The sequence below is a fragment of the Selaginella moellendorffii genome, unplaced genomic scaffold, assembly GCF_000143415.4.
Source record: "Selaginella moellendorffii unplaced genomic scaffold, v1.0 SELMOscaffold_39, whole genome shotgun sequence".
Taxonomy (NCBI): domain Eukaryota; kingdom Viridiplantae; phylum Streptophyta; class Lycopodiopsida; order Selaginellales; family Selaginellaceae; genus Selaginella; species Selaginella moellendorffii.
The window spans coordinates 378,027-398,112 of NW_003314300.1; the positions used below are offsets into that span (position 1 = coordinate 378,027).

The window sequence follows — 20,086 nt, forward strand, 5'->3', positions numbered from 1 at the left end:
CAGGTTCATTGTACCCAGGCTGAGCAATCTAAAGGCTAGGGTTTTAGCATAAGGAATGTAGCAGCGCGTCATGGATCGATGCTGCGCTCATCTGCGTCTCAGATGCTTCCCGATCAGCAAAGAATCGCCGCTCCAATTCCATCGCCCTGCTCTTCTTGTGCGCCTCGCGGCTGGAAAATCTGTTATTCCGGGCCCTGGATTAACAGATTTTCCAGGCAAGAAATCCTCACTTCGTCTCGTTTGCAGCAGAGCGGCAGCGGCGGCTGCGGAGGAGCGCGATCACAACAGGTAATGTGGATTTGGGGGCCAATTCGTTTAGAGATCTTGAGTTCTTGTTGCCAGTGGTGCGTCGAGCTTTCTGGACCAATACCCGGCGCTCACAACCGGGTCGCTCTTCCTATCTTGGTAAGAAGAAAAGATAAGAGATTTTTGTTTTCTTCCCTAGCTCCAAATCAAAGGATCGCACAGGTCTCTGTTAAATGCGGTTTTTAATGTCTTGAACAAGCAGGTGTTTCACTACTTTCCATATCCATGGTAACTTCCTCTTCTTCTTCGTCTTGTTTAGTCTAAATCTTTTTCCTCACCTTGAACAGTACCATGTCCGTGATTCATCTGGCGGTGGGAGTTACATACTGCAGCGTTTGCTGGGCATTTGGAATGCCAAAACGTGTCGTAAGTTTTCGATTTTTTCGCCAGACTACCTATCCTGATTTGATTGGTTCCAGCCATTGAGCAAGGAACTGATGAGATTGCTTCTGCCAGTTTCGTTTTGTCACGCGCTGGGACACATCATGACCAACATTTCCTCATCCACCGTCGCCGTTTCCTTCACACACACGGTCAAAGGTTTTGTGGTTTTGCTTTTAGTTTGTGGAGATTGACAGGATTACTCGTGTTTGCTGCTGGCAGCGCTGGAGCCTTTCTTCAACGCATCTGCGTCACAGTTTCTTCTGGGACAATCAGTTCCTTTCGCCCTCTGGCTTAGCTTGATACCTGTAGTCGCTGGTAAATATATGCTCTAGATTTGTAAACCTCTTGCGTTCTCAAGCTTGGTCCTTCAGGGGTTTCTCTAGCATCACTCACAGAGGTTTCATTTAACTGGAAAGGATTTCTCAGTGCCATGACGTCTAACGCCGCATACACATACCGAAACATTGTTTCCAAGGAGGCTATGGTACAAAGCATTTCTTCATATCTGATGACGCTCTTTCTTGTCCTGTCCAGGCAACAATTGACAGCACTAATCTTTACGCTTACATATCTTTGATTTCGCTCTTCATGTGCATTCCACCAGCATTACTGGTAAGTAGCATTCATTTAATCCGCAAGCTTTTAGTAGATCAATGCTTTTTATCTACAGATAGAAGGTCCGAGCCTTGTCAAGCACGGGCTTGCTACCTCAGTTGCAAAAGTAGGCATTCGAAAGTTCGTAGCAGATCTAATCGTGGTGGGAGTTTTCTATCATCTGTACAATCAGGTTCGTTCTTTCTCTTCGATAAAGCACGATGCCAGATATTTCTTGCACGTCTATCAGGTTGGCAACAACACTCTGGAACGAGTAGCGCCTCTGTCACACGCAGTAGGCAACGTACTAAAGCGAGTCGTAGTCATCGTATTCTCTATACTTGTTTTTGGTAAGCCTTTCGAGTGATTAGATTGATGATGCGAGTGACTTTCTTTCTGTCTCTGTAGGAAATCGAATTACAAAACAAACTGCTGTAGGCACGACGATGGCAATCGGTGGAGTTGCCTTCTACTCTTTTGCTAAAGCCAAACTAGACGAGATGAAACAACGAGCTCTTTTGAATCAAAAGCATTAGTTTTGGATTTGGTCTACCCGCCTCGATTGCACCACCATGCAATTGACATGCTAGGCTGAGAACATCGTGGACTGGAAAGCTATCTTCTTTGACCAAACTGGACTCCAGTCAAGAAAGGCTAACCTTGTGTCTGGCTTCATCCACCTCCTCGCTGCTGATGGACTGCAAACTTGAAGCCCCAAGAGAAGACGTTTTTGTCGGCGATGGCATCGAATGCTCGTGTGCTTGCCATACATGTCCACCAGAGGATTGCCGATACTGGTGGAGTGGCGGCCATGGAATCGCAGCTGCGCTTGCATGCATCCCATATTTCGACACAAGGGCCCCAAACTCCTCCGCATCGATCGCAATGCCCGTGCTCCTGGACGCAAGGCGCTGGATCTCTTCCATCGAATACTGGAGCTGGACGACTTGGTCCACTCCACCGCGCTCCAATCCAATCGCTCGAGGACGGGCGCGGTCCACAAGTGGACCAGATCATTGAGCCATGAGAGCTGGCGCTGGATGCTTCTAACTTAGATATTTAATTCAAAACATCTACCAGCGATTTTGCCGACGCTCCACAGGGAGGAGCACCGCCAATCCAATGAATCTAGTAAAGCGCAACATTGATAGCGATGGAAATGAAAAAGTGTCTTGAGGGATCACTTGATCCTCATTTCTATCGCATCCTGAGGAGCTGATCTTGCTGATCTCTACCACGGCGTCTTGTTCCACATACACACATGGGACACTGTACAAAGCACCTTCGTGCCTCTCTATCTTGATTCTTGATCCACCGCCCGCGATTCCCACTTCGAACTTCACGCGTGAAGGAATGAGAGATCTCAAGCTCGAGTCTGCAAATCAACTCAAAACGATAAGAACCCAGAAAGATAACAAAGAGCATCTGCGCTCTACCTTGGTCTACATGGCGACCACAAGCTTGGAAGGAGCCATTTCTATGGTAAACAAGAGAAAGAATGAGAAAAACGAAGGGGCAAGCTCCCATTGATAAAGGCCGAGGGATCACATACTCACACAAAGGCTGGCACGGACTTTGAAAAATGCAAGGTGTTGTTCACTGAGTGGCCAAGAGATGACGTTGATAACCATAGTAGCACCACCATTTAGTTCACTCGATAAAATATGTTAGTGTGGAATCGAGGACATGGTTGATCAGGAGAAAAAAGATGGCAGATAATATCATTAGACGCGAGCAACGTGGGCTCGCAGCAATCCTTATTTGCTCGAACATTGCGTTCTGGTAAAGGTGACGTTCGTGGGACAGCCGCATTCGCTGGTACAAGTCAAAGGCGAGGTCGCCGTAGCCATTGACGGAGTACGCAGCGATCAAGCTGTTCCAGGATACAACATCCTTGCGTGGCATTGTCCCGAAAGTTGTCCTGGCGTCGCCCAAGCTCGCGCACCTGGCTGACGAGGGCGTTCCGGATTTGAGCTCCGTTCTCTCGGCTGCCGCTCGTCGCAAAGCTCTCTTCGACATTGGAGTGGATCAGCCTCGTGGTGTGCAAGTCGACTGGTCCCGTGCAAGCGTTCATGATCGAGAGAGGCAACGTCGTTTGCCCTCGAGCCCCATTCTCTGGTAGAGCTGAAGCGATTCCGAATTGAGACCTGATGGCGTTCCAAAGATCACGTCGCACGATTCTTTGAACACGCTCCTGGCGGTGGTAAGCTGGCCTCCGTTTCCATAGATGCTCACCAAAGAGTTGCAAACAACAGTGTCAGAGGACACTCGAAGGCCCCTAGAGCTCCAGAGAGCTTCCATGAAGCCCGAGAAAGACGCATAGGCGACGATGAGAGTGTTCCGGGAGATCACGTCGGGCTGGTCCGGGACACCACTGATTCAAGTGAAGTCATATCCTAGATAAAAGAGCCTGTAATGTAATGCAATGTCTCTTTGTATTGCCAGTAGACAAGTATATTATGTGGGTGTTGGAGGAGCTGAGGTGGAGTCTAAGTTAAGAGTCCCTGTCTGGTGCAGGTGGGCGACTGCTCTGCATATGCTTGCTTGCTTTGCTTGCCACCACAATGAGCATTGTGGTTGAAATAGTTATAAATTTAAACCTTTGATCTTTTTCAAGAGATATTTTGAGAAACAGAAAAATCTGGTGACCTGATGATGCCCAGTGCGGGCAATCCAAAGATACACGAGCACCTACAGACGCTTCTTTCATGCTGTGACGATCAGGGCGATGGAGAAGAGATCCATGCTTGTGTCGTGAGGGCTGGCATCGAATGGGACGTCGCCATGTCCACTGCATTGGGGCGCTTCTGCTCAGTGGACTCGACCTTAAAACTCCCAAGCTTAAAAGTCTTAGCTACAGCATAGCTCTTCCATGCCAGAGCACTGACTTCTCCAGCCAGCCGAGCTTTCTGGAGTGATTCCTTAGAATCTCTGTGGCACACACTCCTCAACCGAACAAGGTTGCCCTGCTCCAGAGCCAAGCAAGACCTCGCCAGCCTAAGGAACGCAACCTTATGTGTCCTTGCTTCGCTCACTCCCTCCACCCCTCTTTGCTGCTAGCATAGGCCGTGATCAAGAATCCCAATAGAAGACGTTCTTGTCGGCGATGCGCGTGCGTCGTGCGCGCTGCCATGTGGAATCGCAGCTGCCCGCTTCCAGGGCATTGGATCTGCCACTTCTCACTAGAAAATATTCTAATTGTTTAGAGAATATTCGCGGCTAAGCACATCGGCACCGTTGATAGTCGATCACATCTCAGCCGTCGGCGAAACGCCATCCCAGCCGTCGACATATAGTCGTTATGGGTTTCTACCCTTTTATTTTTCATATCAAGGAAGCTTGCGCGAGAGGAGAAGCTCTGCGATGGTGCGCGAAGACGGTGAGTTCGAGGACGATTGTGCCGAGCTCCTCAAGATCCACACGAGGGGCCAGAGGCTGGGCTGCGAGGGCCAGGGCCAGGTTTTCGTGCTCAACGCCGGGAAGATGTTTCAATCGGGGAGGGAGGCCGGGAGAGAGCTCCGGCTCATGTCAAAGCTCCGCGGCTGCGCTGGAGTGGTCTCGTTGGCGGGCTTCGTGAGGAAGAGGAGCGGCGGGGCTTGCTACGGGACCATGGTGATGGAGCTGTGCGGTCCTAGTCTGTGCCATCGATTGATCAAGGGAGGGCCGCTGGGCGAGAAGGAGGCCGCCAAGACCATCCAGCGGCTGGCGGAGGCGCTCAAGGGGATACATACCAGCGGCATCATCCACCGGAATCTCAAGCCAGAGAACATCTTCGTCAAGCTGGACGCTACTGCCGTGCACGAGGTGGTGATTGGAGACTTTGGAGTGGCCACGGACGACCCCAAGGAGATGTCGCAGTACTATGGAACCGGGAAGTATATGGCCCCGGAGGTGACGAGCTGCAAGGGTGGTCATGGCGACGCAAGAACGCAGAGCTTTTACACTACGGCCATCGACGTGTGGGCGCTGGGAGTGATCACATATGAGCTGCTGAGAGGCTACAAGCAATTCAGGGAGATCGAGTTGTTTCGAGCCGGAGAATTCCCGGATGGTTGTCCTCTCTCAGACGAGGCGGAGGATTTCATCTGTGGGATGCCGATCGAGAGGTTGACGCTGGATGGTGTGCTGGAGCATCCCTGGATCGTGGAGAATTGCAGCAGTAAGATCAAGAAGACGATTCATAGGAGGAGGCGCTGTGGAGTGAAGAGGAGTGCTCCTGGTTTTAGTAGCGACTTGGTTGTGACGAAAGTTCGAGCAGCGTGAGTGAAAGCCAATTATATTATCGCTAACCCGTTTTCCTCCGTCACACCGCTCTTAAAATGTGAGACTGGTCAAACAAATCTCCATGATACAAAGAATCCTCTTCAGTCAACGCGTGTTTGTTGCTTTCATTTAGTTTTCAGGTGGATTGTTGTGTTTGAGCCCACATGCTGGAGCAGTATAAAGGGGTGAAATTCAGGCGAGATTTAAGTGTGCTCGTCTGGGTACCTCCAAATGGGCCGTTGGCCCTGGGCGTGGCCAACTTCATCGTGGTCTTTGATTAAACGTCGTTTTTTTTGAATTTTTTTAAAAAAACTTCACCTAAAATCTGTGGCGTAGAAAGCCATTAGCGTGAAAGTGATAGTTGGTTTGAAGATGCAACTTTAACATGTTGCAACTAAAAACAGTGAAAGCATTATTTGCCCTAGAGCTGTCTTTAAGCACCTTGCAACTTTGCCTGATATTTTAATTGTAGAGGTCTGTTTGTTTTGGTTTTGGTTGAATTTCTAGGCGTCATTCTCGCATCAGCATACTCATACCAGTACACATACCGCCTCATAAACAGCAGATTCACCACTTCACAAGTATCTCAAAAGTAAAGGCTCCAGGGTTGAATTGACACATATTCTCCTATCCGCACTAAGAGCTTACGCAGCTTTGAACAGGAACGGCTTGTTCATCGACTTTCTTCGTAGAGAGAATGTTTTTACATGCAGGATCATCGATGAACGAAGCCTAATGTGCTTCTCGAATTTTTTTTTATCTGCAATGAGTGCTGTGCATTGTTCCTGTTCTGCTGCAGTGAATTGCTGGGGGAAGTGGCAGCACTACAACCCCATTGGCTGTTTGCGGCTCCACTACTAGTGGTCGGATTCAAATCGCAACTAAAGAAAATTCGAGTGCCTGAAGGCCCACACAGTACATCTGATCAGAATGCTGAGCCTCTATATCAACCCCCGGGTATGCTCGGAAAGCAGCTAGGGATTTTCCATTGCATTGCACTCCTGAAGAATGGCACCACTAATCGCTTTTCTTATTCTTTTGGCTCAAATCCAGTGCTCGATGGGAGAGGTAAGTATTTTTTTGAGTCTACAGCGGCGCTAACTGGTGCCATCGTAGGTTTATATAGTCTACATGGGGAAAAAAACCATTGAAGACCACGAACTGGTAACGAAATCCCATCACGAAACGCTGGCCAGTGTGTTGGGAAGTGAAGATTTGGCAAAAGGTGCTATCTTGTACAGCTACCGGCATGGATTCAGCGGTTTCGCAGCAGATATGAATCCAGGGCATGCAAAAGCTTTGTCCAGTAAGTGGCTATGCTCTCAGTTTTCAGGCTAATACTTCTGTAACAGAGATGCCTGGAGTTGTGTCTGTGTTCCGCAGCAAAAAGGTGAAGCTGCATACAACTCACAGCTGGGACTTCCTTGGACTGGATCTCATGAAGCCCAACGGCATTTTGCAAGAATCTGGCTTCGGAGTGGACGTAATTGTTGGGGTTGTGGATTCAGGTGTTTGTTAAGTTTCACATTCTAGTGTGCAGCAGATACCAAATTTCGGAACTTTTCTGCAGGTGTATGGCCTGAAGCTGAGAGTTTCAATGACAAATCAATGCCAGCAGTTCCCACAAGATGGAAGGGAATATGTCAAATAGGCGAGAACTTCACGGCTTCAAACTGTAATAGGTTCGTTGTTGGGACCTCCGAGTGACTTGGAACAAGGAAGTATAACCGTTTACTCTATGAATGCAGGAAACTTATAGGAGCTCGATATTTCAACCAAAGTGTGGATCCTAGCGTGGAGGACTACAGATCACCCAGGGACAAAAACTCTCACGGCACGCATACATCGTCGACCGCTGTAGGCAGGCTCGTTTATGGAGCCAGCGATGATGAATTTGGCAGCGGAATAGCTCGTGGTGGAGCACCAATGGCCAGGCTTGCAATGTACAAATTCTATGAAGAGAGTAGCAGCTTAGAAGCAGACATTATTGCTGCAATCGACTACGCAATTTATGACGGAGTCGACATCCTGTCCATTTCTGCAGGCGTGGACAATACGTACGAGTACAACACGGATGGCATTGCAATTGGCGCATTTCATGCAGTCCAGAATGGGATTTTGGTTGTGGCAAGTGGTGGCAATTCGGGACCATATCCATCCACAATCATTAACACTGCTCCCTGGATTCTGAGTGTGGGAGCAAGCTCTATTGACCGGGGTTTCCATGCAAAGATCGTTCTTCCCGACAATGCTACCTCTTGCCAGGTTTGCAAAATGACTGTATGAACCTTCATTTTTGAAGTTTTTGGACAGGCAACGCCATCACAGCACCGGACCGGTTCTAAAGTTGGATTGCATGGAATTGCCTCTGGGGAGAATGGGTATGCATACATTCGGACACTAGTATCTCTCTGATGAGGTGAATTCTGTGCAGCTATTGTACAGAAGCGACATTGAATGGTACCACCCTGAGAGGGAAGTATGTCCTTTGCGTTGCTTCCAGCGCCGAGCTTCCCGTGGACATGGATGCTATCGAAAAGGCTGGAGCCACCGGAATTATAATCACCGATACAGCCAGATCGATAACAGGAACCTTGTCGCTCCCTATATTTGTAGTTCCCAGTGCATGCGGTGTGCAGCTCTTAGGTCACAGATCACATGAGAAGTAAGCCAGATCGATCTTGTTTATCTTCATCATTTGAACTTGCCTACCTCCAATTGCAGATCGTCAACGATCTATATCCATCCACCTGAAACTGTGACCGGGATTGGACCAGCCCCTGCTGTTGCAACCTTCTCATCCAGGGGACCAAACCCAATTTCTCCTGATATTCTAAAGGTTTGTGAGTCATTTGGTTTCCAAATTCAAACATCTGATATATCACCGGCATTGCAGCCTGATATCATTGCTCCTGGCGTTGACATAATCGCTGCTATTCCTCCAAAAAACCATTCAAGCAGCTCAGCAAAGAGTTTTGGAGCGATGAGCGGCACGTCCATGTCCTGTCCTCACGTTTCCGGTGTTGCGGCTTTGCTTAAATCCTTGCATCCAGATTGGAGCCCCTCCGCAATCAAGTCTGCAATTATGACAACAGGTATTGTGGGTTTTGCAAGTTCTGTCCTGAAGTATCACGCTTGCAGCTTGGAACATGGACAACACAAGGGATATAATAACTGATAGTTTCACACTAAGTTATTCCAACCCCTTCGGATATGGAGCAGGACACATCAATCCAACCAAAGCAGCAGATCCAGGCCTTGTTTACGTTACCACTCCTCAAGACTATGCTCTCTTCTGCTGCAGTCTGGGCAGCATTTGCAAGATTGAACACTCCAAATGCTCGTCTCAGACTCTAGCAGCCACTGAGCTGAACTATCCCTCGATAACAATCTCCAACCTGGTGGGAGCCAAAACAGTGAAAAGAGTTGTGACAAACGTAGGGACACCATGCTCAAGTTACAGGGCAATCGTGGAAGAGCCGCATAGCGTCAGAGTTACAGTCAAACCGGACATTCTCCATTTCAACAGTTCCGTGACAAAGCTGTCTTATGAGATCACGTTTGAGGCTGCTCAAATAGTTCGTTCAGTGGGGCACTATGCTTTTGGCTCCATCACTTGGTCAGATGGCGTCCATTATGTACGGAGCCCCATTAGTGTCCAGGTAAACGATTTCATTCGTGCTTGACTGGGTGGTAAATAAACGACGAAATAACTGTTTCTTGCGCCCTAAGCGAGAATCATCTATGGTATGAATATAAACCATAAGACTTTGGTTTCAAAAGCAATTCAATGTTTCTTGAAGCCCCAAACCATTTACCATTTCAGTTGGCGAGTGCAACTGTGTTGTAAATCATTCATTTTGCCTTTGTTCCAAAGCTATCAACAACGTGGGACTATTCCAGAAAACTACGACTTGTGATCAGGAATTGTTGACTCTTGACGATAGCCTGCTGCTTGTAGCGCTCGTGTCCGCCATCAGTCTCCCAATCTGTTTCCAACAGTTCTTCAATCAATTGCAGAGGATAGCGATTCCAAACAGTGAAGTCGATCACCAGACTGCCGTCCTAAGATGCTCCAGTTGCAAAATTCTCCTCAATATCGTACTGGCAGTTGACCCTTTGACTCTTGTAAAAGTCAACATAGTATTATCTTCAAATTATGTGAGCTCATTCCTTAGACACCACATTTTCTTAACAACTAAGTTTGTTTAACAGGTGTCAAGCTCAAAGCTACGTGTTGGAATCGACGTAGAACAGGTTTTCTTTCATCCCGAGAGCCCTCCCCCAAACTAGCTGAGAGATCCTTCCATCCCAAATGGTGAGGTCGGTGCCCGCCAATGAGAATCACATTCCTTCCGCAGTTGCCAGGCGAAGTGTTGCTTCCGGTAAGAAACTCGAATACAGAAAAGATCTCTATACGAATGCATTGCTCCAGCATGGAAGAGCTACGCCATAGCAGCGACACTGGGTGTTCTTCTCTCGTGGGCTTACTTGTCTGGAGTGAAGGCTCCGCCTCCTCGAATTTGCGGGCAGCCGAATGGACCTCCAGTGACCGCTCCAAGGATTGTTCTTAGTGATGGTAGAAAATTGGCTTACAGTGAAAGAGGGGTTCCAAAGGAACAAGCAAAACACAAACTCATTGTTGTGCATGGCCTTGACGGGTCCAGGCACCAATCCCTTTCACTGGTATCACAGGTATGGTTTCTAGGATTTTCCAAGATCGGTTTCAAGAATGAAACAAGCAACTCTTCTCATTAACTTCCACCGTGTTTTCTAGGAGCTTCTCGAGGAGCTGAGTGTGTACATGGTGTCTTACGATCGAGCCGGTTATGGACAGAGCGACCCAAATCCAACACGAACCGTGAAGTCGGAGGCTTTCGACGTTGAAGAATTCACAGACCAACTTGAGCTGGGACCAAAGTTTTACTTGGCATCTATCTCGATTGGAGGCTACACCGCTTGGTCTTGCCTTTACTACATCCCCCACAGGTAAAACGTTAATTCCATATTAGTTCTTTTCGTTTCGTTGTTCGGAGAACTAACTTTTCGCTATAGATTGGCTGGAGTTTTGATGTTCTCGCCCGTCACAAACTTTTGGTGGTCGAGGCTCCCATCCCGGGAAGCCTACAATGCGTTTCACACGCAGGCCATTGGAGACAAGCTCGCGCTGCTCGTCGCTCACTACACCCCCTCCTTCCTCTACTTTTGGATGACACAAAAACTCCTCCCAACCTCGAGCACCATGGGAGCGCTCCACTTACATTGCAACCCAATGGACAGGGACACAATACTCGGAGGAAAACCGGATCCTGCTGTAAGTTTCAATACTCCCGATTGTTTCTATGATACTCATGTAGTTTTCATCGTCCAGATTGCCGAAGAGGCAATGCAGCAAGGGATCTTCGAGTCGAAAATTCGTGACAAGATGGTCATGTTTGGCAACTGGGAGTTCGACCCCTCGGACGTCCCGGATCCATTCCCGAGCAAGAATGGGTCGGTCCACATATGGCAGGGTGACGAAGACTATCTCGTCCCTGTGGCGTTGCAGCGCTATGTCCATCGATCCCTCCCGTGGATCCAGTATCATGAGCTTGCCGGGGTTGGGCATTTGCTCCATGCTGCGCCGGGTGTGACTGAGAAAGCATTTCGCCAGCTCTTCCAATCATCCTGATACCCAATGAATACATCACTGTGTATGTCAACATACGCTAATTTACAAAAATGTTTTACGGCCTTTCATTGACTTTGCATTGACTTTACATTGACCATGTTGACTTTCATAGAGCTTCAGGAGCAAAGGCTGGAATCTTAGCGTTCCAGCTTCTCGGGAGCAATGCTCTTGCTTTTTCAAACGCTGGCCAGCAAGAGATCATACCCAGCGCCATCCCTGGCATCCATCCTCACCAGATTCTCAAACGCGGCTCTGGCGAGATCATAGCTCTCCCACCGCCGGCAAGAGCTCAAGATCGTCCTCCACGCCACCGCATTCGCCCGGAAGGGCATCGATCGCAGCAGCTCCACCGCGGCATCCAGCTCGTTGGCTCGACCCAAGAGATCCACCATGCACACGTAGTGCTCCATCTCCGGCTCCACGCCATACCTCTCCGCCATCGCCGCGAAGAACTCCTTCCCCTTCTCCACCAGCCCGCCGTGGCTACACGCCGCCAGCACGCTCTGGATCGTCACGGCGTTGGGCGCCACTCCGTCCTCGACCATCGCTCCAAACAGCGCGATCGCGCGCTGGGACTCGCGGCTGTGGGCGGTGATGATCGACGTCCACGCGATCACGCCTCTGGATCCAGCGCCATCGAAGACGCGATCCGCGAGGAGGAGAGCTCCACACTTTCCATACGCGTCCACCAGCGCCGCCACTAGAATCTCCTCCTCCGCCAGCCCCGACCGGCAAATCTCGCCATGGATCACTCGCGCGGCGTCCAACGCCGCCGCCATCGCCGCCGCCTTGAGCCCCGCCGCGTAGCAGTGAGCGTCCGGCGCGATGGAGCTCGCGCTCGCGAGGATCATGCTCCAGAAGAGATCCAGCGCCGCTCCAGCCTCGCCACTCTCGCAGCACGCCAGCAGCAGCGACGTGATCGCCACCACGTCGCAGCGATCGATCGACTGGAAAGCTCGCCGCGCGTCGTCCAAGCTCCCACACTTGGAGTAGAGATCCACAAGCGAGCTCGCCACCTTGCTCGAGACGTCTAAAGCTCGGGAGTGGAGCTCCATCCCTCTCTCCAGAGCTCCAAGCTTGACGAGCTTGCCCTCGTCCATCTCCACGCTCTCCTCACGGGCCGCCATAGCCATGCAAGCTTTGAGCGCTGGAAGAAGAATCGAGCCACTGCCGCCACCGCCGCCACTTGGATCTTGTCTCATCCATTCAAGAGCTAGCTCCACGGCGAGCTCAGGCGCCTCGTTCTCCGCATAGCCGAGCACCAAAACGTTCCACGACACGGAAGTGTGAGCCGGCATCCTATCGAAAACCCGGCGAGCATCGACCAAGCTTCCACACTTTGCGTACATTCCCAGCAAGCTGTTGGCCACGAAGGTGTCCGAGTCTTGTGAAGATCTCGCTGCCTGAGAGTGAATCGCCATCCCGGTTTCCAAAGCTTCCAGCTTTCTTGCATCAAACGCTCGGGAGCTTCTTGCCAAGACTGTCTTTCTTCCATCAACCTGGGCGCTCTTTCCCGGGAGAGTTTCCATCCTTCTTCCATCGATCTGTGAGCTATCTTCCTGTTGAGAGCTCCTTGCCGAGGCTTCCATCTTCCTCCCATCCATCTGCGGCTTTCTTTCTGCCTTTGTTCTGTCTCTCTGCAAGGCGATTGTCGTGCAAGCCTTGAGAGCAGCGACGAAAGCTCGAGCGTTGGGAGCGCAGCCCCGGCGTTGCATGCTCCCAAACAGCTCAAGCGCCGTCTCTCCCTGCCCGTTGTCCGCGTAGCCGAGCATGAGAGCGGTGTAAGTCACAACGTCGCAGCTGGGCATCTTGTCGAAAACTCGCCGAGCCAGCACCAAGCTCCCACACTTTGCGTACATGTCCACGAGACTGCTCGTCACAAAAGCGTCCGACTCGCAGTGCACCATCGCTGCCTGTGAGTGAATTTCGAGGCCTTGCTCCAGAGCTCGCAACTTCAAACGAGCTCCGTCGCGACTTTGTTGCTCAGCTTCTTTCGCTGCCAAGTTACTGCAAGCTCTGAGGGCGGCCACGAAAGTTCCAGCATTTGGAGCGTAGCCTCCGAGTTTCATGTGGAAGAAGAGCTTGAGAGCGAGCTCTTCTTCGCCATTGCTTGCGTATCCCAGCATGAGAGCGTTCCAGAGAACCGTGTCCTGGTTGAGAGTCGAGTCGAAAACCTTTCGTGCCTCCCCCATGCTCTCGCATTTTGCGTACATGTTGATCAAGGAGGTGGCGATGAATGTGTCCGACTGCAGCCCGATCTCGGTGGCTCGAGAGTGAAGGATTTTTCCCGTGCGGAGGTCTCTTGAGCTCGTGCATACCTTCAGCGCAGCAAGTAACTTGGATCTCGCTGCTCCGTTTGCAAGCATACAAGGATGCAAAGGCTGCAAAACAAAGACATGACAAAATTCACCAATGCTTTAGCTGAATGAAAGTGCAAGGTACCTATATCACTGTTGAAGGCATTTGGGTCGAAGCAGCGCAATCCAAAAGAGCAGCAAAACTTCATCAATCTGCAACAAAACCCTAGAGAAGTTCCTCCAACAGAAGTCTTAGTCTTTGTTGTCAATCTTTCAATTAAGAGATTAAATAAAAGAATCGTCTTGAAGTACCTATCTTTCACTCTGCGATGGAAATTGCAACCGCAGTTCCGATTCCACAGGTTAATGCAAACAGCTGGAGCAATGTGCTCTTGATAGAGCTTCCTTGCTGATGCATTTCAGGTATAACTCCTGCCAAGGAGATGTACAAAAAGCCTCCGGCCGTGAACGCCTGCAAGAGTTTCTAAAAGTCAGTTGCGGTCCATCTCGTAAGATTTTAATACCTCAATCACTGATGACTGCTCGGGATTGGCCCCAAAAACCAGCGCCTGGATTGAGTTTCAACCATATGAACACCACAAAACCGAAATGGCTAGCTAGCTACACATACCACGGCAGTGCCAGCCAAAGCAACCAACGCAGACAAAAAGTTGAATGCCAAAGCCTTGAAAACAGTGAAGCCAGATCTTACAAGAATTCCAAAATCTCCAACCTGAAATATACGAGCAATTAAGAAAGCAGCAATGCCAGGAGAGTTATAACCTCTTGAGGAAGCTCGTGGACAAGAAGGAAGAACGTTCTGGACCAACCTCCTTTTGTTCCATATAGAAGAAAAGCTGCTCCTATCGCCATTCCGTCGGTGAAGTTATGCTGCAAAAATAACGAGCTTAAAGTATGATACGAGCATTCCAAACCATACCACTCCGTCGGAGAACAGGTTCAGATAACCCAGCACAAGTTTAGATCCATCAGCGTTCTTCTGTGCTTTTTTCTTCTTGGAATTTTTTGGAGGGATCTTTTCAGTTTCCTGAAGCGAAGTTTGTTCGTTGAGGAGAAACAAAAGAGCTTCAGGAAAAACTTACAGAACTTTTGTCGGAATCAGGTGCTTTACCATCATTTTTTTTGGGATGGTGGTGATGTGAATGCGAAGTTTGAAAACCGTGCTCCTCGACGTAGCGCACTATCTTCTCAACCATGAAGAACAGTAAAATTCCGGCTGCGCAAAAGCATATTACTGTTATCAGAAAACTTCTTACAACAATTTTACGTACCGAGAACACAAAGTCCAGTTGAGATCTCCTTAAGCGAATGAGCGTGACCTCCGTTATCATGATCGTGTGAATGATGGGAATGAGAGTGCGAATGCGTAGAATGGCTTGAATCTCCAAACGCGTGAGGCAGCTGGTGGAGGAACGCATCGCCCATCATGGCACCTCCCTGCCGGTAAAATTCTAAGACACGTTCTAAGAAACCACGTTTAAGAACTTACTCCAAATGCCGCCAAAGTGTTCACAAAATTCGCAGGAGGAGGTCCTTTAGCTGCAAAGATCGAGCTGGTGTTAGAGAAAAAAAGTTCCATGCAAAGGAAAAAAAGAAGCTCATCGTACAGGAAATCAAAGGGACCGTCGCGAGACAGATGAGAGAAACCAGGCTCACCAATAACGAACTTCCCATCGCGTAAGCCCAGAGCTCTACAGAGGAAAACAAATAGAGCATTAAACCCTACGCTATAACCCATACTACAAACATACCAAATTTCGAGAGCTCGCTCCTGGAATCCTCAAACTCCGAGCTGCCGAATCCAAAGCGCTTGAGATCCTCCTCTTCCGCGAGCTCCTCCGGTAGCAGACTGTGGTCGTCGTGATGATGATCATGCGAAGAATGTGAATGAGCATGGTCGCGGGAGTGATGATGCCCGCCATGGCTGCAAGAATGCGAATGCTCGCGCTCGTGAGCTGCGGCGAGGAGAGATCCGCTCGCTGCCGAGACGACGACGAGCAAAACGAGGAATGCGCGCTCCATCGCGCATCTAGGGCTCCTCCTCTCGAGCAGGGAAATAAAAAACCAGTGACCACGGTGGGATTCGAACCCACGACCTTTGGATTCGAAGTCCAGCGCGCTATCCACTGCGCTACACGGCCTGGCGGAGATCATGGCAAACTGCCAAACTCCCGCCGGCTGAGCCCCTTGGTCAATTTAGTCAACTCTTGGCCCAGTCAAACGAATTCCAAGAGGAGAGAAAGAGAAATCTAGGTCTTGCTCGCCCACCGCTTCGTGAAATTTTGATCTGGGCACTCCAACAAGAGGCGAAGAACACCACATTGAGGTACTCGCGCGTGAATTCTTAGCTTGGATTGTTCTGGCTTGAATACATTTCTTCCCACATGATCTCTACAAAACTTTGTTTTCCAGGTAGATTCTCGTAGAAAGTACGCGCTTCGAAAGAAATGCGCACGAATTCTCTACGCTAAGAAACGCTGTCTACTTTTCTCCATAAGTATCTCGTCGTCTCCATTTCTTTCCCAATTTCCACTCGAGGTACGCTATCCTTTGGTCAAAAGCTTCTTTTTTTTCCTTCTTCCTCTTTTGTTCGTGCGTAAGCACTACGTAAGTGTGATCGAGAGATCTCTCGCATGGTTTGGCAGTGAATTCGTGTGCTTGTGTGTGTGTTGCTACCATTGACGGTGGCTGTCGCTGTGGCCCCTCCTTCCACTTTGTCCTTTCTTCCACTCAGTGGAGAACATCTCATTCGTTTTCTGGCGAGAGCTAAAGTTGTGGAGCGATAGCCTGTGCGTGTGTGTGTGTGTGTACTTTTGTTCCTCTTCCTAAGGCTGCGCCCCCTTTGTTTCTCATTGTTTTTGCTCGTCCCCCTTTTCAACAGGCTCCGGGTTTCCATCGTCGCTGCGCAGAAAATGGCTTCTTTTCGCAAGATAGTGCTTGCATCACTACTATCATGCTTGCTCCTCGCCGCTGTTGCCACTGAAACCGAAGGTAGAGCGAGCCTTTCTCTCTTTTGTTTTCTCCTTTTTTACTCTAGAACCGATTGTGTTCCTGATTCTTCCGTGGAATTCTAGCAGATGAGAGCTTGGTGGCAGCACAGGACCAGGTAAAAACTCTTGTTTTCTCGTTTTTTCGTACTGTTCTTTAGCCGCGTGATAGGATCTCTTTTAACTTTCATTCGTTCGTATTGCATAATCTCACCCCCACTGTGTCTTCGCCTTTCGAGACTAGTAGATGAGGTAAAAAGCTCTTTTTCTTTTTGCTGCGTTTCGCCACTGTTCTTCGCGTAATCTCCAGTTATTAAAGCTCTTCGTTTTCGCCAAAGAACTTATACTTCCTATTCTTCAGGCTCTTAACTTCGACCGTGGATTCGCCATGGAACAGATGCTATCACGGATCCAGAGCAAAAAGCTTCGTCGCGAGAGAAACTTGGTCCACACAAACGACTACGCCGATCCATCGCCAAACACCGATCCAAAGCGCGGCCCGCCGAAATCAGGATAAGTATAGAACTCGTTGGAAGCGCGTGTAAATTTACTCTACGCGGATATCAAGTCCATGGTTGTTTTATACATGGCTGACTCTTTGGCTTCCTCAAAGGAAGCATAGTGTGTTTTGCTGGCCAGCATCAACAATGAATCTATAATATACAAATGGTTTGTGGCTTATAATGCTGGTAGAATAGTGTTCTATCAATTTATAAGCAGCAGCTTGCAGAGAGGCCAGCCACAATATATGACCACTTTGATGGTGTGAGCTGACCGAGTGGAACAAGTGCTGTTGTAAGAGCTAGGGAGAGCTAGGGAGAGTTTAAATGTGAGTGTGGAGCTTCCGGAGAAGCATAGAGAAAGCATGGGCGTGTTTGCGAGAAGCATGCGTTTGCTCGTTTGTCTCATGATCTTTGCTGCAGTGTTGATCTCACAAGCTGAAGTTGAAGCTTTCAAGGATGGAACAAAAGGTAACTTTTTCCGTGGTGTTCTTCCTGCTAAGATGAATGCAAGCTTAAAAAGAGTCTCTTTTGTTGCTCACAGTGGATAAGGGTTCTTTGCCAAGGAAGGTTGTGAGGAATTTCAAAATGCTGGTAAGTTCATTCTCAGATCTTTTGAGATGTTTAAAATCTGTGGAGCCTTGTTCTGCACTTGCAGGAAGATAAGAAGTACCATTCAATTCATGTCACTGATTACGATGACCCTTCACACAACACACGGCCATGATAAGAGAAAGAACTCGGACCCCCACTGTCTTTCAACTCCTTGTTCTCCCCTTCGACTATCTTTTGTCCTCGTAACTGAGTTTAACAAAATCAATGTTCAGAATATTCTATGAAGATTTATAATTCTTACATGCTTAAGAATAATCGAAATCCCTAGTAGTATAGTTATGAACTCTTTAAATTCAATATGACATATGATACAGTGGATTACAGTATGTTATATATATAGTTAGTATTAGAAAATAGTATGCAAAGATGGATTTGTTTTTGTCACAACAAGAAATGAATTTACTTAATTTACAATTTTTTGTCCAAAAAAAATATTAATTTTTTTTAAAAAAATATGACATATATTTTTGTTGTAATCATTAATTAAAGCTTATAACTCGAGGAGTTAATACTTTTTGGCTCCATGCCTAAAATAAAATATGAAGATATATTTATATATTTTTAACACATACTTTAGTAGACCTTTCAATATAGTAATTATATATATTATGTAAATTAAATAAATTTTAATATTACTTAATTCAAAATATATTATATAACTTGATAATTTTACTAAATCTTTCTATTGGTATTGATACCAAGATTTCTTTTAGGAAAGTTTTTGAATTTGACGTTTGATGTATTGAATATTTTTTATAATTTTCTATATTTAGAATATTTAATATAAAAATCATTAACTTTTGATTCTGTATATAATAATAATAATGATTATATTAATTTAATTTTGATTTGATCAATAAACAAAATCACTATGGTGATTTGATGTGAATTTGAAGGTAATATTTAAATTTCTTGAGATCACTCTTTACATAAATATAAATAAATAATAATTATTTTTATGCTGTCAGATGGGGTGCTTAATTCATAAAAGTTTTGCTAAATCAACTAAGCTTTAGCCCTTAAATAATAGATTTTTTTTAGATATTTAATTAAATATAACCTTCATATAGATTTTACTTGAAAAAACATTAAAGGTCATATTTATTTAATTATATTTCATCATCTATAAAAAATAAATATCTAAATATTTAAATTTCTAATCTTTAAGAGAACATATTTTATGTTGTTTTTTTTGAAACTAAATAAAAGTAACTCATAAGCAAGAGTTTAATCAAAAATTAGTATTTTAGATTATTAAATTATTTATATTTATTAATATTTAATGAATATCGTCCAAGTACTTTTAATAATTTTTATGTTTTAAAAAATTAAAACTTCTTAGAATCGGTTATCTATTTTAAACATCAATAAATCCTCTATTTTAACTTATTTAAAAGGAAAACAAAATTCTTGAGTTTCTATTGTTTTGGGAGTGTCATCTCCTTCTATCATTGTCTCTTAATCGCCTGCCATCATCATCAACACGGCTCTCCCTTCTCGGAGATCTCTTCCGAGACTCTAAACGATGCCTTTCACCTCTCGACTCGTCGTGTCGATCGTGTTTCCACTTTGTCTCGTCGTCCGCTCCCCATCCAGTGTTCTTGTTCCTCTGAAGAAACAAGTTAAAGAGACAAATGTAAACATCTGAACGATTCAACTCACGTTTTCGTCGTGTGAGAACTTGCAGGAATCGCCCCGGCTACAGCTTCCGCGCTGGAACTCGTAGCAAACACCGTTTTCTTCTCGTTTCTTCTGCCGCTCTTCCTCGTCTTCCTCTTCTTTCTTCCGATACTTTCTCACATGATCCACACGCAGCGTGCGTCCAGCGACTTGAGCTCCATTCAGATTATCTGTGCATCAAATCATCAATCAACCAGAAAGTTTCGGAAAAAATCCAGAGAAACTTACTCACCCACGGCAAGTGTGGTGCTTCGTTGATCTTCGTACGCGAGAAATCCATAGCCCTTTGATTTCCCGGTACCTTTGTCGCGAATTAAATTCACATCCACAACTTCGCCGTACCTATCCCCCCCCCCCCCCCCCCCCCAAACAATCGATAAGAGCGAAGAAGCATAGAGATCTAAACGAAAGAATCACTTACTGTGCAAACACCGCAAGAATATCGCCCTCGTTGAGCTCGTACGCTAGCCCGCCAAAGAAAATGTAGGCCGAATCCTTGTACTCGGCGTGCCAGGATGCAGACTCGGCGATCCCAGACGCACTCTCCCGGGCAGTGATCTTCTGGAGATTCTTCACCTGCGTCAAGGGATTCATCCCTCAAGAACCCTAATTTCAAGAACCCTAACACAAAGGGCAAAAGTGGGTTTATAAGAATATGCGAATCTTAGTTAAAGATTCGCCCTCCACTTTAGCTAACACGTGAGTGACGTACGGCGCGCTCGATCGTGGAGCTTTAAACAAAGGCTAGCTAGAACACGAAAAAAAAGA

The 20,086-nt window shown here is 47.3% G+C and overlaps 7 protein-coding genes and 1 non-coding gene across 8 annotated transcripts; 4 read left to right on the top strand and 4 right to left on the bottom strand.

Annotated features, from left to right (window-relative positions):
• Positions 1–13: 13 nt before the first annotated feature.
• On the top strand, positions 14–1,834 carry LOC9659285 (triose phosphate/phosphate translocator TPT, chloroplastic). Its single transcript, XM_002978845.2, has 11 exons — positions 14–288; positions 343–405; positions 469–534; positions 594–672; positions 726–846; positions 910–1,005; positions 1,062–1,174; positions 1,225–1,302; positions 1,361–1,477; positions 1,535–1,634; positions 1,693–1,834. The coding sequence occupies exons 1-11, from the start codon at positions 71–73 to the stop codon at positions 1,818–1,820; spliced, it is 1,179 nt and encodes a 392-aa protein (XP_002978891.2). The 5' UTR covers positions 14–70; the 3' UTR covers positions 1,821–1,834.
• Positions 1,835–4,647: 2,813 nt separating this feature from the next.
• Positions 4,648–5,828, top strand: LOC9659798 (calcium/calmodulin-dependent protein kinase type 1). Its single transcript, XM_002978846.2, has 2 exons — positions 4,648–5,532; positions 5,724–5,828. The coding sequence occupies exons 1-2, from the start codon at positions 4,648–4,650 to the stop codon at positions 5,826–5,828; spliced, it is 990 nt and encodes a 329-aa protein (XP_002978892.2).
• A 697-nt stretch (positions 5,829–6,525) lies between these two features.
• LOC9659287 (subtilisin-like protease SBT3.9) lies at positions 6,526–9,353 on the top strand. Its single transcript, XM_002978847.2, has 10 exons — positions 6,526–6,615; positions 6,664–6,853; positions 6,900–7,055; positions 7,118–7,229; positions 7,296–7,812; positions 7,861–7,928; positions 7,982–8,212; positions 8,272–8,386; positions 8,444–8,642; positions 8,689–9,353. Exons 1-10 carry the CDS (start codon positions 6,556–6,558, stop codon positions 9,231–9,233), a joined length of 2,193 nt encoding a protein of 730 aa, XP_002978893.2. The 5' UTR covers positions 6,526–6,555; the 3' UTR covers positions 9,234–9,353.
• Positions 9,354–9,784: 431 nt separating this feature from the next.
• Positions 9,785–11,276, top strand: LOC9659288. Its single transcript, XM_002978848.2, has 5 exons — positions 9,785–9,932; positions 9,983–10,242; positions 10,325–10,536; positions 10,603–10,861; positions 10,919–11,276. The coding sequence occupies exons 1-5, from the start codon at positions 9,863–9,865 to the stop codon at positions 11,216–11,218; spliced, it is 1,101 nt and encodes a 366-aa protein (XP_002978894.1). The 5' UTR covers positions 9,785–9,862; the 3' UTR covers positions 11,219–11,276.
• On the bottom strand, positions 11,260–13,774 carry LOC112349510 (pentatricopeptide repeat-containing protein At4g39530-like). The gene is made up of 2 exons (XM_024684054.1): positions 13,661–13,774; positions 11,260–13,599 (listed from the first exon to the last, which is right to left on the bottom strand). Exon 2 carries the CDS (start codon positions 13,582–13,584, stop codon positions 11,395–11,397), a length of 2,190 nt encoding a protein of 729 aa, XP_024539822.1. The 5' UTR covers positions 13,585–13,599; positions 13,661–13,774; the 3' UTR covers positions 11,260–11,394.
• On the bottom strand, positions 13,774–15,624 carry LOC9659289 (IAA-alanine resistance protein 1). The gene is made up of 10 exons (XM_002978979.2): positions 15,288–15,624; positions 15,144–15,227; positions 15,026–15,075; positions 14,808–14,973; positions 14,619–14,752; positions 14,456–14,563; positions 14,299–14,406; positions 14,147–14,248; positions 14,040–14,084; positions 13,774–13,987 (listed from the first exon to the last, which is right to left on the bottom strand). Exons 1-10 carry the CDS (start codon positions 15,556–15,558, stop codon positions 13,835–13,837), a joined length of 1,221 nt encoding a protein of 406 aa, XP_002979025.1. The 5' UTR covers positions 15,559–15,624; the 3' UTR covers positions 13,774–13,834.
• On the bottom strand, positions 15,605–15,677 carry TRNAR-UCG. Its single transcript has one exon. It is a non-coding gene; the product is annotated as a tRNA-Arg (tRNA).
• A 3,316-nt stretch (positions 15,678–18,993) lies between these two features.
• LOC9659799 (zinc finger CCCH domain-containing protein 25) lies at positions 18,994–19,926 on the bottom strand. The gene is made up of 4 exons (XM_002978980.2): positions 19,740–19,926; positions 19,551–19,660; positions 19,301–19,488; positions 18,994–19,247 (listed from the first exon to the last, which is right to left on the bottom strand). The coding sequence occupies exons 1-4, from the start codon at positions 19,910–19,912 to the stop codon at positions 19,074–19,076; spliced, it is 645 nt and encodes a 214-aa protein (XP_002979026.2). The 5' UTR covers positions 19,913–19,926; the 3' UTR covers positions 18,994–19,073.
• Positions 19,927–20,086: the final 160 nt, after the last annotated feature.